The sequence below is a fragment of the Sinohyriopsis cumingii genome, chromosome 7 (assembly GCF_028554795.1).
Source record: "Sinohyriopsis cumingii isolate HCF-2022 chromosome 7, ASM2855479v2, whole genome shotgun sequence".
In the NCBI taxonomy this organism is placed as follows: domain Eukaryota; kingdom Metazoa; phylum Mollusca; class Bivalvia; order Unionida; family Unionidae; genus Sinohyriopsis; species Sinohyriopsis cumingii.
This window is the reverse complement of record NC_142967.1, coordinates 91,289,790-91,306,682: the sequence shown is the minus strand read 5'-3', so window position 1 is coordinate 91,306,682 and position 16,893 is coordinate 91,289,790. Positions and strand designations below refer to the sequence as shown.

Below are 16,893 nucleotides of genomic sequence, written 5' to 3'. Positions count from 1 at the left end.
TGGACCCGTTTTTTTTCCACCCAAAATTCGCTCGAGATCGGAATGCGATTTTGTGTCCGGATTTTAGACCTTTTGGCCTCAGATCTAAGGCATACCGGTCTTAACTGCACACAGACAGGTGAACCTTTGCAAAAACTAGGATAAGATGGGCATTTGAAATAAATTGCGGTCTCCATACGAAAATGATGGGTCTATTAAGCAAAAAAAAAAAAAAAAAAAAACTCCAACTTTTACCCTTCTGCTCATGCGCACGCAAAATAACCAATGGAAATTGATGTTTCTAATACAACTAGGCATTATTCTCATGGATAATCCGTTGAAAACCGCTGTATTACGATGTATTCAGAAATAGCACCCCAAATCTCGTTCCTACGCACATTTCAGGCAAAAACGACAAAAACCTCTGGGGCCGAATGAGTTAACCATTAGTTCAGGCAGACACTTCTATTTGTGGGAGACGGCTACTATGCCCAAGGTTAAAGTCGCTGTAGCTAATAATATTATTTTCCTTTTTTATGTTTCCTTGGCCTAATTTTCATCAAACATTTTATACTACATTTTTGGGTAGTTACAACTCCCTGTTGATTATTAATATGAGAGGTGAAAGGTCAAATTCAGTGGAACTGATATTGTACATTTTTTTTGTTGGTTTCCGCCCGACAAATCACGTTTCCTGCATCCAGTTTTTATCAAGCTTCTTTGATAGTCAGCAGTTTGGTAGAGATATCTCCCAGTTGATTCTTAAGCCCAGGAACCAGGAGGTCACAAGAGATAAAATTGTCATTTTTGGTTCAAGTTTCCGACACAATTTTTTAAACAGTATTTTTGCATTATATTTGACGAATGTAACTTCTTACAGAGTCTGAGATAGAAAATTACAGGATGTGATTTTTTTAACAATTGTAACAACTACGATCAATTGGTGGTGGTGGTGGGAATTCTTCTGATGGCTATACTATTAAGATGACTTACTTTTTTGAGTTTACCCTCATGAGTTTACATGGTGACGTCCTCATGTCATTGATTCTATGACTTGTGATTTATGCTCATTGTTGGACCGAGATCTTAAGTTCCAGACAATAACTGCAACCAGTTGGCGATATTTGAAAAAGCTTTTTTATTATCCAGACCTCAGGATGATAGTGGCGATGACGGCGATGATGACAACGACGATATTTTCAAACCCTGTATACCAAATTGATCATATTGATGAATCTTTGAATGAACGTCTCAGACCAAATTTGAATCGTTATGACCTGTTTTTAGGATATATTTAGGGAAGATGTTTAGGATAGGTTTATGGTAGATGTTGATTTAATTTTGGCTTTGTTATATACTAAATATTTTTAACAACGTTATACACAAAGTAACCATACTGATATTGTTCGTGAATTTTATGCACATATCATGCTTATTTGACCAGAAAATTCGCTAGTTTTACACAAAAAGAAAACGTACGATTGACTGCACGTACGTTTATTTGTGATGCATCAAAACAAGCTCACTGAGGTCTACTTTCCTTGTCAGTTAAATGTAGGACACGTTTCTACGTTTATGGTCTTTGCTTAGGGGTTGTTTAACGCCGAGAAAAAGCGGGAGTATCTTGTGCTTACTTGCTACTAATCTGGTTCATTCGTCAGTTCATTATATTGTTTCTCATCATACATGCGTTAACCATTATGCTTATTCAGTGCTTATAAATGCAGACTTGCATATGCAGTGTCCAGCAACCAACGTTCCCTCTGAGCGAATGGCAGATGTGCGCGCTATGCGCGCTGCATTGTGCAAGCATTATGGTGACTTGAGCATTAATGTTGGATTAATTATTTTGGTTATTTTGATCTCCTGAAAGGGGATATCTGAGCAGCTGCGCGTCCGCGCGCGCATGCAGCTTAGAGGAAACGTTGCCAGCAACGCATATACCGTCATTCGAAAAGAAGAATTTTTAGGATTAGGATTATCCGATAAATGCTAAGACACGGAGTCCATTTGACGCTCCAGAAAACTCAGGTCTGTTCTAAGGCAGAAGATTGCATGATTCGCGCTTATTTTGTAAAAATCGCGCAAAAAAATCCATTTCGCGATAAATATCGCGCATAATATTTTCAAGCCAAAACTTTACGTTTTCATTAAATTCCTCCTAATTTCAAATATTGGCCCTGTCCACCAATAAGCACAAGTCTGTTGTTGCTACTTTTCCTAAACTACCTGGAGGATTGCCCTGAAACTTTACACACGCATTTATCCCGAGGTATAGTTGGTCCCAAATGAAAACGATGCTGCTGAGACTTTCAGCAGCCATGTTGAAAATATTGTTATCGCTATCGAGTGTTTATAGCAGCATGGGGTTTTCGAACGATGTCTAATTGGGCCTAAATAAAAATGTAGATCTGATATCTTGTTGCATATCCTGAATGGGAATTCTTAGCAACATGGAGTTTTCAGCCGAAGTCTTTTTACGATGCCTTGTTGGTCCTAAATGAAAATAGTGCTGCTCAGACATTCCAGCATGACAGCCATCTTGAAAATCTTGTTTTCGCTAATTCTGATGAAAGGATGTGTATCAGCATGGGATTTTCACCAAAAGAATTTTTATTTAGTCCTAAATGAAAATGGTGTTGATCTTATGCTCAATATGGCCTCTACAAAGCCATGTTAAAAATAGTATCGATACTCTCGAATAGAAAGCCATAACGGCATGGGGTTTTCGCCAAAGTACTTTTTATGATGTCTAGTTGATCCTACATGCATGCACATGGTGATGCTAGGACAGCCAGAATGGCAGCACAGCGGCCATATTGAAAATCTTGTTATTGCTTGTCCACTTAAATGGATGGTCATATCAACATGGCGAGCTTTTTAGTAAAATACTTCTTGTGATGCCTAGTTGGTCCTTAATGAAAATGGTACCGACGCAATATCAAATATGGCCACCACAGCAGCCATCTTGAAAATACTGTTATTGCTATTCCGCCAGAATGAATGGTCATATCAACATGGGGTCTTTACCAAAGGTCTTCAAATGCTGTATAGTCTGAACTCCGTGAAAATTGGCGCTGATCGTTCATCCAACATAGCTGCTACACGGGGTAATTTGAGAATCTTATTGCTCAAGAAGATACGAGATGGTTTCAACACGCAGCAGTTAGCAAGAAAAAGAAAAGATCTCATCTCGAAATCATTGGAAATTTATTTTAAGATATTAGAGCGCAAGTCCGTTCGATGTTTACAATTTGGGGGGGGGGGTGCGTTTAGCACCAGAATGTTCAGTTCTAGACCATACACTAAACAAGCGCATGGATAACATGTTGTATAGGTGCAGTAGCACGTTACATTGATACTAAAAAAGAATTACTCATATGCGCCAAGGGACGGGCCTTTGCGGAGGGGCTTAGAATCCCCCCCCCCCCCTGAACATACGAAATTCCATCCATCTGCCCCTCCTGAAATTAAATAGTCGTTTCCTAAATTATTTTTGCTTCATTAGCAGTCGTAGTGTCTAAAAACCGCTGTTCGTGTAACATTTAAAAATTAATTCGGGCGAGGTTGGTATCAATGGATTTTAAGGGTGCAGTTGATAATTACCATTCTCATTGTTTATCATAAATTTGCTTACGGTGCAATTTGATCAGCTCTGTTGTTGTGCTAATTTTTGGCGATCCATGTGCGCTTATTCATGATATGATAATAGTTGTAACAATGTGAAATGTATCAAACCTTAGTCATGTAAGCAGAATCGTATTTAGTTCAAAGTTCGGTTTAATTTCGCACTGTGTAGAAGTGTAGATCCCGGTATAATAGCGCATGATAAAACCGGCATTATACAAATTGACGATGTTCACGAATGGCGTGTTTTCATTTAGGTGGGTCAGTTATGATAACATGACCCAATGCCCCAGACCCCACTTAGATCTGAGTGATCTAAGAACCCACTTGGCAAATGTCCATCGCTCATTTTCTTTTCATAATTTGAAGTTAGGATGTGAAATCCTGTCGAAGATGTTATCACCTGTAATGAATTTTTAGCCTGAACTTTGTAGTTGTGTAACTATTAAAGCAAGAAACTTTAGTTAAGGCACGAAGTGGCAAATTGTAATCATTTATCATCCTTTGATGAGAATTAAGTTAGAATTGTGTTACTTCGGGAATTTCTTAAGGCGTATTTGTCTGTTTCGTCTTTACACTATGTATTTTTATCACATGACTTGAAACGATCATAGCGGAAACTCCATTTTGTCATTAATGCCCTTTTATAGGAATACCAAGACGACATTATGCGATTACAAATCGGTAAACTTGTTTATTCAATTGCCAATAGAACAAACAATTTTATTTTCTTTAGTTTCAAAACTTCACCCAAAAATGGAAGTTCAGAAGATTCGCATTAAGTTTAAACATACATGATTTTGGTCTTCCATAAAGAAAGAGCTGGAATTTTTTTTAAGAGGGGTTTGGGGGTCCTCCACCAATGGGGTCTCGAGGGGGCAGTGCCCCCGATCCGTGGTCCAAGGGGCCAACGGCCCTCGGCCAAAAACGCATTTTACACTCATAAAAAACTGCTCCTGCTGCATCTTATGATCATAAAGATACCAAAATAATTATTTGAAAAACTAATAAACGTACCAAAATGTTCAACATGAGTTCAGTAATTTCACGATATTTATAGTCAGATGAATTTGTTCTCCAATACTGTTGATGCTGAAGTTATTTCAGGTGCATGTCGGTGTTCACATCGAATTTAAGTCACAATCATTTCTCAATTTTTGCAGCAAATATATTATACTTCTCTCTTTTCATAACAAATCTGTAAAATAAACACCCTAGTACATCAAATAATCCCATACCTTCACTTGTCTTTTTCTCTAATGAACACAACCTGTTGATATGCCAGTCGAGCTCCTTTTGCGGCTTTGGCAAAGATTTATTTAGCCGTCGTTTTTATCATCACAGACTTTTTTGGCTCAATGTGCAATCATTTCTTTTCCTTCTCAATGAGAGCCATTTTCCTTTCAAGCTGGTGCTTGGCGACATGCAGTGCGCATATTCTGACAGGGCTACATCTGTTCTCTCATGCAAGAAATCTTTCTTCTTATAGTAATTGATTGCTTTTTTTCTAGATGCCTTCTGAGCTTCAATTTTTCTTTATACAGCTTCTTTTGTAGGTGCTGTTTCAAACTCTTCCAACCACGATTACTGTATTTCAGATCTTTATTGCAAAGGTCACAAAATGCCAGTCCTATAACGTTCAGTTTTCTTATAAACTGACCAACTAAATTTCCGTCAACTTCTTGCTACAGCCATTTCAATACTTTTTTCAAACCTTTATCTAAACTTTTCGTATCATGGTCTCTCATAACAACTCGGGATGCCATCTTTTTGCTAGCATGCTTCTTCTTTCCATTGCCGTCAGTTTCCATTACACGAAGATTCATTGGATGAATTTAAACCTTTGACCAATCAGAATAAGGGGCGCTCACCAGTTGTTATGTACTTTGGAGAGAGTGACATATGTAAGGTGAAGTTGTTTGCATTTAAAACATGCACGGTGGAGAGAATGTTGGCATTCCTCTATGCTACTTTAATGTAATGTGGCTGACATTTCTTTGGATATCATACTTTTGGAAATTGTACATGATCTAAGCACACTGCTAACTAAAATGATCGCTCCCTTGTGCTAAAAAAATCAGCCTGAATTAGTCTAAAGTACACAATCTATAGCAGCTATTAAAATAGAGAAAATGAATTCCGCCAGACTAGACAATACTAGCTTCTGAAAGTGCAATGAATGAAGTACCAATTATATAAAATGTTAAAAAAATAGTTATCGGCTCTTTTTTTAATACAATTTACCTCTGAAGTTCAGGACGTGAAAATAACCAAGTGGACATAGCACTTTTTTGAAAGGTGCACATCTGGAATAAGGCCAAGCTGCATTCTCTATAACCCATATTACACCCATCAATCATATACCAAAATAAAGGAATTACAGGTTCTTTGAACTATACCTAAGATATAAGGTCTTGTTTAAATAGCCAGTTTAACCATTGAGGAAAGCCAGGGAAATTATTTTTCTTTAAAATTCTGACCATAGAGCGCCACCATACTCTTTACAAGAGTCATGTGCTAACTAACATATGGAACAAATAATTTAACAAGGGTCGTTGCAGAATGGGAGCGGACAGACCATCTATAAAAAAATAATAACGGATCAGAGATGATATAAAAAAACGGACTATATCAAGAATAATCTGATTCACGTCAGAAGAAAAGCGGAATTCCGCTTTCAAACAGAAAAATCTTGTCTTAGTTTTGAATTGACTCTTTAAACACATGACTGATTCGTAACGTCACTGACCATCTAGCTTGAATACCTGACCACATTGGTGTAAAAACATTTGTGCATTTGCTTTCAATAACATTTATGTGTTGTTATGGTCCATGGAGTTGAACATTATTTGTAGAAACACAATAATAAAATTGCTTGACTATGTTGCACCTTTTAACCTAATGCGATCAAACATACGTTTTAGGTGCAAATTAACATGCAGCTGTCACACACCCAAACTGGGTGAATGAGACTTAACTTACAACAGTTTTCAGCTTTGAATCCGACTTCATCTATTAACTGTTCAATGACAAGTTTCGACCTACAGACACCAATGAAAGAAGATGTTTTGCGAAGTCTATGCCCGGAATATATGGAGAAACAGAATAAAAAGGGTGTGGGGAGTGGGGGCTGTGGGAGGCTACATTGCATGCCTATGAACAGCACTTATGGATGATGCATATGATTTTCGGAAATTTTGACTGAATATTTGCAATCATGATGCCATCTTTGCTGCTGGGGAAGGGGTACTTATGCAGAGGGAGAAAATTAAAAATAATGGGGGACATGTGACAGGAATTGACTACGAATGTCGGGTCAAATAGCTGAACCTATAAAATAACAACTATTATGGAATTGTGGTAATCAAGACCCATTTCATGACGGGGATTATGTTTACCCCTTAAAATGAAAATTATTGTAAAATATACTCACCACTGTGAGAAGAATGGTTTTATCTTATAGCTATTGAAGTAAATCTGAAATTACCAGACTCTTGCTTATGATGCTGAACTAACATCAATTTGATTTGACAGCTTCTCTGAGCAGTGTGAAGAGGAAACTTCACTTTGGTAGAAAACCACCCAGATCACGAGGGGGCGAACAGTCAGAGGATGAGGGCTTTCACAGTGAAATGGAAAATGTAAGTATTTGCCAAGGTGCTTTCTCTCTCTCATGGAACCTGTTTCATAGAAATACATGGCAATCTGTAAAGTTTCTTTATTAAATGTATAGGTCACAGACCAGAAAAGCTTATCGAATGTTATACTGTCCCTCTTCCGTCCATCCATTAACACAAGTTTGTTATCGCTACCCTTCCTAAACTGCTTTTGAGGATGGCCAGGAAACTTTACACTTTGTTTCCAGGTCTAGTTGGTCCTAAACAAAAATGTTGCAAATCAGACATCCAAAATGACTGTAACAACGACCATCTTAATTTTTATTATCACTGCTTCTCCTCATTTGATGGACATTATCAACATGGTATTTTTACTGACTTTTTTCATGTCTACTTGGTCTGAAAAGAAATTGTGCAAATCTGGCCTGAAATATTGTCGCCATTTTGTCCATGGAAAGTCATATTGACAGGGATTTTAATCAGAGAACTTTTAATGATGCATATTTGGATATTTGATGCCAAGTAAAGATGATTCTGATATGACCTTAAAAATGGTGGCCATCTTGAAAATTGAGCTAGCACTACTTATTCTTGATGGATGGTCATATTGACATAGTGTTTTGATGGAAGGACTTCATATTATGTCTAGTGGGTCTACATAAAAATGGTGCCAAACTAACATACAATGTGCAGGGACGTCATGGGGCTGGGGCAATGGGGCATTTGCCCCCCCCCCCCCCCAATTTGCATGTGCTGTAAAAATGTAAAATTGCTGTTGCCTATACTGTATATGAAAATTAACAAGCCCATCAAGTTTTGTGCCCCCCCCCCCCAAAGTTTTGCCCCCTGTCCCCCCCCCCAAAGTTGAAATGACGTCCCTGCCAATGTGGCCACCATGGCAGCGATCTTGATAATCTTGTTAATGTTACTCTTAAAAGGAAAGTCATAACAAAACGGGGTTTTCAGCAGAATACATCTTATGATATCTTGTTGGTTCTAAACGACAGTAGTGCCAATCCAACGTCCAGTATTGCAGCTGTGACGGCATTCTAAAAAATCTTTGCACTACTCCTGAATGGATAGTCATATTAACAAGGGGGTTTTCACCAAAAAGACTTCAAATGATATCTAGTTGGCCCTAAATGAAAATGATACCAATCTGACAATCAATATGGCTACCACAACTGCCAGTTTTAAAAATCTTATCATTCAATGATATTAGACATAGTTTAAACACTCACTATCTTGGATCCCAGAAAAGTCTTTTCAGACAGTAATGTATGAGAACCTTTCAGGGACTCTTGTATTAATTACACTTAAGGGAATAGTACAGTTGGCAGAATCTGATTGTAGCTGAATATAACAGGTAGCTGTTGAATAAAGATTTGTTTTATGAGAGGATTGGATGTTCCTATTGAAGCACTTTTAATTATTTCTAGAAACTGTTCCTTCTGTCAGTAAATTCAAAATCACATTCGGTGAATTCATTCATTTTTTTGGGTATAAATTTTCATGGTTTAAAAAAAAATTGGTCATTATGGCTTTGATTATATTTGGATGGCTACTGAGGGTCTCTATCACCAACTAAAAATGTCAGATTAGCTGTACCTTTGACATTCTTTGTGTGCAAGGGTCTTTAAATTGATGGACTGGGGATCAAGTCATACATGTTTCTAAAATGGTCAGATTATCTGTGCCTTCAATATTTTGTGTGCAACACCTTTAAATTGATGGATTGGGGCCATAGTCATACATGTAGTTTCTATAAAAGACTAATTATTTGTCTGGTCTGTAAATTCATGTTTGCAGTAACTAAAAAATCCTCAAAACTTGCTAAACCATGAAACAGAGAGAATTCACAGTTCCGGTATAGGAACTATATTTATAAAGTAAAGGCCATCTAAGAGATATATACATCTCCAGATTGTATGGCATATTGCTCTTGCTTTTGATATGCAGCTGTGTTGTTGAGGTGTCAAAGCAGTCATTTAGTGCTGCTTTTGAGTGTTTTAGGGTTATAGATATGGAATTGTATGTTTTAAATGCTTGTTAATTTTTATTATTGTATTTTACACAGGATACTCCCTGTTCAAGCAAGTGCCAGAATCTTTTCCCCATAGAAACAGAGAGTGCTCCCACCAGAAGTTCCCAGAAATGCAGCAGCAAAGCACATCGTTCTTTGGTGCATGAACTAAACTGTTTACTTGAAGACAGTGACTGACCAATGTATCCTCTCTGATCAACAGTTTGCAACTGAACTGAGGTCAGCCAGTTTCAGAGAAAGCAAATGGAGAAAATGTATTAGTTGGAAATGGTCATGCCTTACATTCTTCACAAAAGCTGACAGATTTTAATATCTTAATTTCCAGTGTTCTTCCGCCTTCTCCCAGTAGTGAGGGTACCCTTTGAAAGCATCATCTAACAGACTGCAACTTAACAGTACTTTCAATAGCCCAAGATCAAGTCTCCAAGAAAGCATGGACAAAAAATAAATGAATGGCATCTCAATGCCTTTATCCGGATCAGTTGATTTTTAATTGAAACAAAATGATTAGCAGCAGTGGTGTCAATGACTGGAGATCTCATCAAATTCCTAAGTGCAGCACTGTTTCTGATCACTTTATTTCTCAACCAGTATCCACAAAATATTCATATATGTGTGACTGTCCTAAAGTTTTACATGATCAATTTTTGCAAAATTGATTATTTTCAACAAATTGCAGATTTACGATTAAAGTTTGATACATTTTAGAAACCATGTCATAGAAGAATGACAAACAATTGTTTTTGCTAGATGGCAACGTTAAATTGCCCCACATTTGACAAATGTAGTATGTACTGTAGGTTGTAGTCTGTAATTTCCACATTTACTGCTGTCACAGGAGCATACATAGATGTATGTCTGCACTGTTGGACTTTGCCTTGATTTATAGAAATTGTTCTAATTAGTGGTTTAATAGTGTTTAGTGTTCCGTCACTATAATGCTGTTGAGAGGGTATGAAAGTGTACCATAGTACACACGAGGCTGCCTTGTACTGAGATACAGTACATGGAAAAAATATAATCAGTATTATGGGGTCATTCATGCTATATCAGGGACTGTTATATTGATTTATGTTATAATTAAACACCTTGTAAACTGAGGTACTTTATAACGATACCTTGTTATACTGAGGTACTTTATGAGGCACTTTGTTATATTGAAGTACTTTGAGACAACTTGTTATACTGAGGTACTTTATAACGAGAGACCTTGTTATACTAATGTTCTTTATAATGAGACACCATGTTACACTGGGGTACATTATAAGATGCCTTGTTATATTTAGGTACTTCATAATGAGATACCTTGTTACAATGGGGTACTTTTTAATAACACCTTACTATATACTGAAGTGCGCTTTAATGGTGTTTTTTAGACCTGGGTACATTATAAGACACTTTGTTATACATGGGTACTTTATAATGAGATACCTTCGTTACACAGGGATACTCTAAAATGAGACACCTTGTTATACAGAGGTGCTTTATAATGACACCTTGTTATACTGAGGTACTTTGTGAGATACCCTTTTATATTGAGGTATTTAATAAAGAGGACTTACTGTATTAAGCTTATTCTGTATTAGAAAATCTGCCTTGATACTGACTCAAGATACTGAAAATCTATTTTGTTTTGAAAATTTTCCAGTTGGGATTCATAATTATGCTAAGGACATTCCCTGACAGTGGACACTGGGCATAATGTACATAGTGCTAATTGCTAATCTTGTTCTACATAATGCATGGTCATGGCCTTTGTAAGTTTGGATTTAGTTTAGTTTATACTTTTAAAGTTGATTATTTGCAATGTTTTGGCAAGTACAGCTGTTTTGGTTGGTTTCTTTTTAGTACAAACACCTTTATACATGCATTGTTTTATAATATATTGAGACTTTCTTATATTGTGTGTTATCAGCTCAGTATGTTTGAAGGTGTAGCATTGAGAGAATTTTTATAAGATTATTGCATTTGAAATGTTTTCCAGTGTAATTCACACCTTTAAATTTTGGTGCTATTATTGTCACACTTGGTAATATATGTATAAATAAGAAGAAATTCCATCCTAAAACTTCAAAGGCATAGCTCTATTGTAGTTTTTTATAGTTTGCCTTTTTCTTAATTTTACATTTTGTTTGTTTTAAGCCTCCCTCCCACCATCCCAATTTTATGTCAAGTTTCATGTTATAATTCATTGTTAGGTAATTTGCATGACATGTTTTCTTTATTCTTGTTGTATTGGTACATTTGTCTGTAGTTTAGAGGTCCGAGATGGTACCAAGTTTTTCAAGCTGAACTTTTACGTTTAATTTTACATTGTATAGAGTTCATCAAGATTTTATCTTTTTATTTTGTGATCTTGAACCTTTTCACATCAGTTTTGAAAAGTTGCTTGTAAAAGTCGTTATGTAGGAGAAAACATTGAACTATTCTTTGTTACATTTTTTGTGTTGATATCCTCAATTTGACGGTTTCTTAATCTGAACCAGTATGTATCGATAATGTTATTTTTTTCTTCAAGATTTTGTTAATTTTTTGTAGATTTTAATTAGTAACAATTGCAGTCAGTAACATTTTCATTTTCAAGAATCAAGTAAAACATGTACAATGTTTTTCTTTTAAAACCTCTTTTGTTGCTGATTGTTGTATAGACCTGAACGTCCAGGGACATGATGTTAACATTTATTTGTATGGTACACTGTACCAAAAAAACACAACAGTGTTATAAAGATTACTATCTGAAATGTTGAGGGGCATTCCAAACTTTGTGGCATGTAAAATAAAGATAACTTAGATATGTAGAAACATTGCATTCTTAAATCTAATACTACAGAATGAATTAAAATATGGGCAATAATTATTGTAAACAACAATACAAATCAATAATGTGTAAGAAATAATTTTATTATGTGCCTATCTAATTTTGTATAGTTGATCCAGTGCTCAGTATGAAAATCAGTTTGCATTTCTGTGTTCATGTGTTTTCTCCAATGTCTGCAAGTAAGTATATTCTGATATACACCAAAATTTAACCATTTTTAGTATATCCCAGTTTGTTTTGAATTACATTGACAGCGTAAAAGAAGAGGTATGTAATAAATACAAACAACACCGGTTAGAATAATGTCAGGATCATGTAATTGTAAGCCTTCTTTCTCCTTAACAGTGAAATTTAGTGACACAGACATATTGCCTCAAAGTTTTTATTTCTGTGTGGTATGGACATGTAGTATTACCATGTGTCCTTGGGAATGGCACTTAGTTCCCATTTCCTCGCCGATAATGTATTAAAAGTAGATTTACAATGAACATTAACAACACAAAATTTAGGTCAATTTGCAGGCATTGTAGTGGGGTATTTATCCCATTAACACAATTCCATTTGTGCTAGAGTTTTAGTTTTCTGCTTAAAAGCATTTTGTGAATATGTGGTACAGAATCACTTGTTTATCCTTTCAGAAAAAAAGCCCAAACATTTCTGATAATTATATATCAGAATTGGGGGGGGGGGGGATTAAATCTATATTTTGACATGAAACTTAAGAAGGTGTCAATGTTTTAAAAAAAAAAACTTCCAGGCACTTGTTTTTGCTTTAAAGTGAAATGATTCAAACTCTGAAAAATTAATTTGGCCCGATAAGTCTTCATAATATTGTCACTTGTCTTGGAAGATGCCCGATACTGTATTGAAGTTACAAGTCTGGAAATTATATAACTATGTAATCTTTCTAATCTCATGCATTGACAAGATGTTGTAACAGGGGGTGCCAGGTCATTATTATATGGGTGAAAAGTGTTTGAAATTGAGATGACAAGTCATTATAATAGAGTTGAGAAGTCATTGTAATATGGCAATAACAACCCAATTATTCAGCTCTTGATTATATATGAATCTGTTTCAAGAAGGGGTGTTTGCAATATCTACCTGGAGTAGAATTGTACATTTGTAAACAGTCTTGTTTTTGTAATTTGGCTACACTTTTTTATTTTAAGATGATAGCTTTGGAGTATATCTACAAGGAGTAGGAATGTATATTTGTAAATATTTTTTATTTCTTTCACTTTTAATCTAGTTGTGCAGACATTAGTTTTTCTGTTCATATTGAGTTATGGGGGAGTGATGCATTTTTAAACTTGATGGACAGATTTATTCAAGAGCAGACACCAGGCATACATTGTTGTACTTAAGAGATACGGTTTTTAACTTTATGGTTAGATTTATTCATGAGCAGATATCTACTTTTTTACTTCTTGGGTAGATTTATTCACAAGCAGAGATACATTTTTTAACTTTGTGGGTAGATTTATTCAAAAGTAGAGATACACTTTTTAACTTTTGGGGTAGATTTATTCATAAGCACAGATACATTTTTAAACTTTAAGGATAAATTTATTCATAAGCACAGATACATTTTTTTAAATTTATGGATAGATTTATTCAAAAGCTGAGATATATTTGTCAACTTCATGGATAGATTAATCAAAATCAAGGATACATTTTTTAACTTTGTGGGTAGATTTATTCAAAAGTAGAGATAAAAGTTTTAACTTTGTGGGTAGATTTATTCATAAGCAGATACATTTTTGAACTTTATGGATAAATTTATTCATAAGCACAAATACATTTTTTTCCAGATTTATGGAAAGATTTATTCAAATGCTGAGATATATTTTTGAACTTTATACAATTTTTAACTTGGGTTGATTTATTCTTCAACAGAAATACATTTTTAACTTTTGTGGGTAGATTAATTCAGAAGTAGAGATACATTTTTGAACTTTGGGTAGATTTATTCATAAGCACATATACATTTTTGAAATTTATGGATAAATTTATTCATAAGCAGAGATAGATTTTTTAAACTTTATGGATATATTTATTCACAGGCAGATAAGTTGCATCAGGGTCCATGTTACACTGATGTACTTTATAACAATGGTTCATATTATAATGATGTGCTTTATAATTTGGATCAGTTATATTGATGTGTTTTATAACAAGGGTCCTTATTGTGCTGATGTACTTTATAACAAGGGCCCATGTTATGCTGATGAGCTTTATAACAAGGGACCATGTTATGCTGATGAGCTTTATAACAAGGGACCATGTTATGCTGATGAGCTTTATAACAAGGGCCCATGTCATGCTGATGTACTTTATAACAAGGGTCCGTGTTATGCTGATGAGCTTTATAACAAGGGACCATGTTACGCTGATGTGCTTTATAACAAGGGACTATGTTATGCTGATGTGCTTCATAACAAGGGTCCATGTTATGCTGATGAGCTTTATAACAAGGGACCATGTTACGCTGATGTGCTTTATAACAAGGGTCCATGTTATGCTGATGTGCTTCATAACAAGGGACCATGTTATGCTGATGTTTTAAAATGCAAGTCCACATTATACTAATGTACTGTATAATGAATGTTAATGTTCTCTCAGTATGCTGTATAATGAGGGGCCACATTATATTGATGTGCTTTAAAATGGTGGCTCACATTATGATTATGTAATCTGAGGATGAAATTTATACATGCATTGTATAATGGGGGTCCACGTGATACTGATGTGCTGTATAATAAGGGTCCATTTTATATGAAAGTCCACATTATAAGGATGTGCTTTATTGAGGGTCATTGTTATACTTGTGTGCTTGATAATGATGGTCGATGATGTATTAATTTGTTTTAAAACAAGAGGTCACTATTAATCTTCTTTTTGGATTAAGGAATCTACCTTGATACTGACTCAAGATCTTGAAATATATAAAAATGTGCAGGTCTGCTCTATAAAAACAAGTGTTTTAAGCATCAGTTACAAATGTCAATCAATCAAGTCTCTTCAAATTCTGGGCAAAGCTTTCTTTGCTCATCTTGAGAGGACATTTTTCTCTTAAACTTTTTTTTTATGGTGTAAAATCTGCATAATCAAAATTACCTCTTTGCAGGACCAAATTTTGTGAATGTTATTCCTGACTTTACACTTATGGATTGGGTTTACAATATTTTTACTTCCAATTTTAATAACATTTTTAGAAGCTGTCAAGTCAGATATTTGAAAATCCATGTAAGCACACTAGAAAACTGCACTGCAGATTGATTGATTATTATATAATGTGCCTTACAAAACACAGAAACATTTCTCCATGGAAATGTCCTTAGTTCCTCGACTGAGAAAAAGAGATAAACAGATTGAAAAAGATGGTGAGAAAACCATGAAATGTTAATGCAAAAGTCTCAACATCTTTCATACCATTAATTCTATGTTAGGTACATTTGGAAACAATGAAACCCTTAAATTCAGATGCCAAAAGAATAGTAAAATTGTTGGTCAAATTGAACTTTGTTCAAAATGGGAGAAAACAGACACAAGTAATCATTGTCTTTTTGAACGTGCATAAATTCACAAAGTGTGAGGTTTGTATAAAAGGGTTTGAATACATGTACATTAATCTCCTGGAAAATAAAATAATAGAGCTATTTTTGGTTTTGAAAAAAAAAATCCATCAAATCAAGAGTACGTTTAATTCAAAGGGCTTACATCTTAATTTGTTCATGAAATACATTCATTTTAGAAACATTTTATATACTTTACGTTTGGAAGAGCAAGTGTATCGCTATTTAAAGCTTTTAATATCAATATTCTGTATCTGCAAGTTTTTGTATACTGTGTAATATTTTCCAAAATAATTTTTTTTTTTTAAAAGTGGCCATTTTCTCAGGTATGTACAGTTAGCCAAATTTTAACTGTAAAATCATTTAGCACAATTTTTATTTAGTGGATTGATGGTGTCTAGAAATTTAGTGGTTACACAAAATCTGTACAACAATGTACATATATCACCATTTTTCAGAGAATATTGTTGTTTTGGTTTTTCTTTTCTTTTGTATATTTGCCACAAATTTGATGAGACAATAAAGTTTCTTTTTTAAACTAGATATTCTATGATCATTTAGTGCCAAAATTCACATATGATTTAATATATATGCAGAGACCAACAGTTCTGTCCAGAACAGCATAAATAATATATCTGCACACTTAAACAGTTGACTAAGTTTGAATTCTTGACATTAATTTATTCTTAAATCATCAACCTTATCAACCAAAAATGTTAGTGTTGCATGAAAATAAGCATCTTACCAAAAAAGGACTGGTTTGCTTTGGTGTTTTAAGGTACAGAAATATGTAGGTTATTTACTGCTGCAGCTATCTGAATAAAGTGCACTGTCCTTGGAAACAACATGGTGGTTGTCCCTTGCTCATCTGACAATAGGATTCATACCTGCACCTTTCTTTTTTGATAGTCCAGCATGCTAACCACTAAACCAACTTGAAGGAATGCCAAAAAAACCACCTCTGAAATGCATCATTGTACAAGCAACAGGATGATATAAACGGGACTGTCTTATGTAGATCACTCTACACATTTTTAATGTTAAATTCTTTAAAAGCTCACAGAGCTTAACATTGCGACACTACCATCATGGATGAACTCTGTTGCCTTGGCAAGCAATCCAGAAACTTCATTAAAGGAAGTTGTTGTTGTTGTGGGGTTTAACGCCATTTTTCAGCACACGATAGGCTATACATGGCGGCCAGCATTAATGGTGGAGGAAGAACCACCG

General features: G+C 35.0%; 1 protein-coding gene across 1 annotated transcript in view; it reads left to right on the top strand.

The window, feature by feature from the left end:
• The window catches only part of LOC149795699 (nucleolar protein 16-like), a 91,317-nt gene extending 75,116 nt beyond the window's left edge, over positions 1–16,201 (top strand). The window contains exons 7-8 of the mRNA XM_089965583.1: positions 7,141–7,247; positions 9,301–16,201. Coding sequence (XP_089821709.1) covers positions 7,141–7,247; positions 9,301–9,444 — 251 coding nt within the window. The 3' untranslated portion in view covers positions 9,445–16,201. The remainder of the gene's footprint in view (positions 1–7,140; positions 7,248–9,300) is intronic.
• The last annotated feature ends 692 nt before the right edge of the window (positions 16,202–16,893 follow it).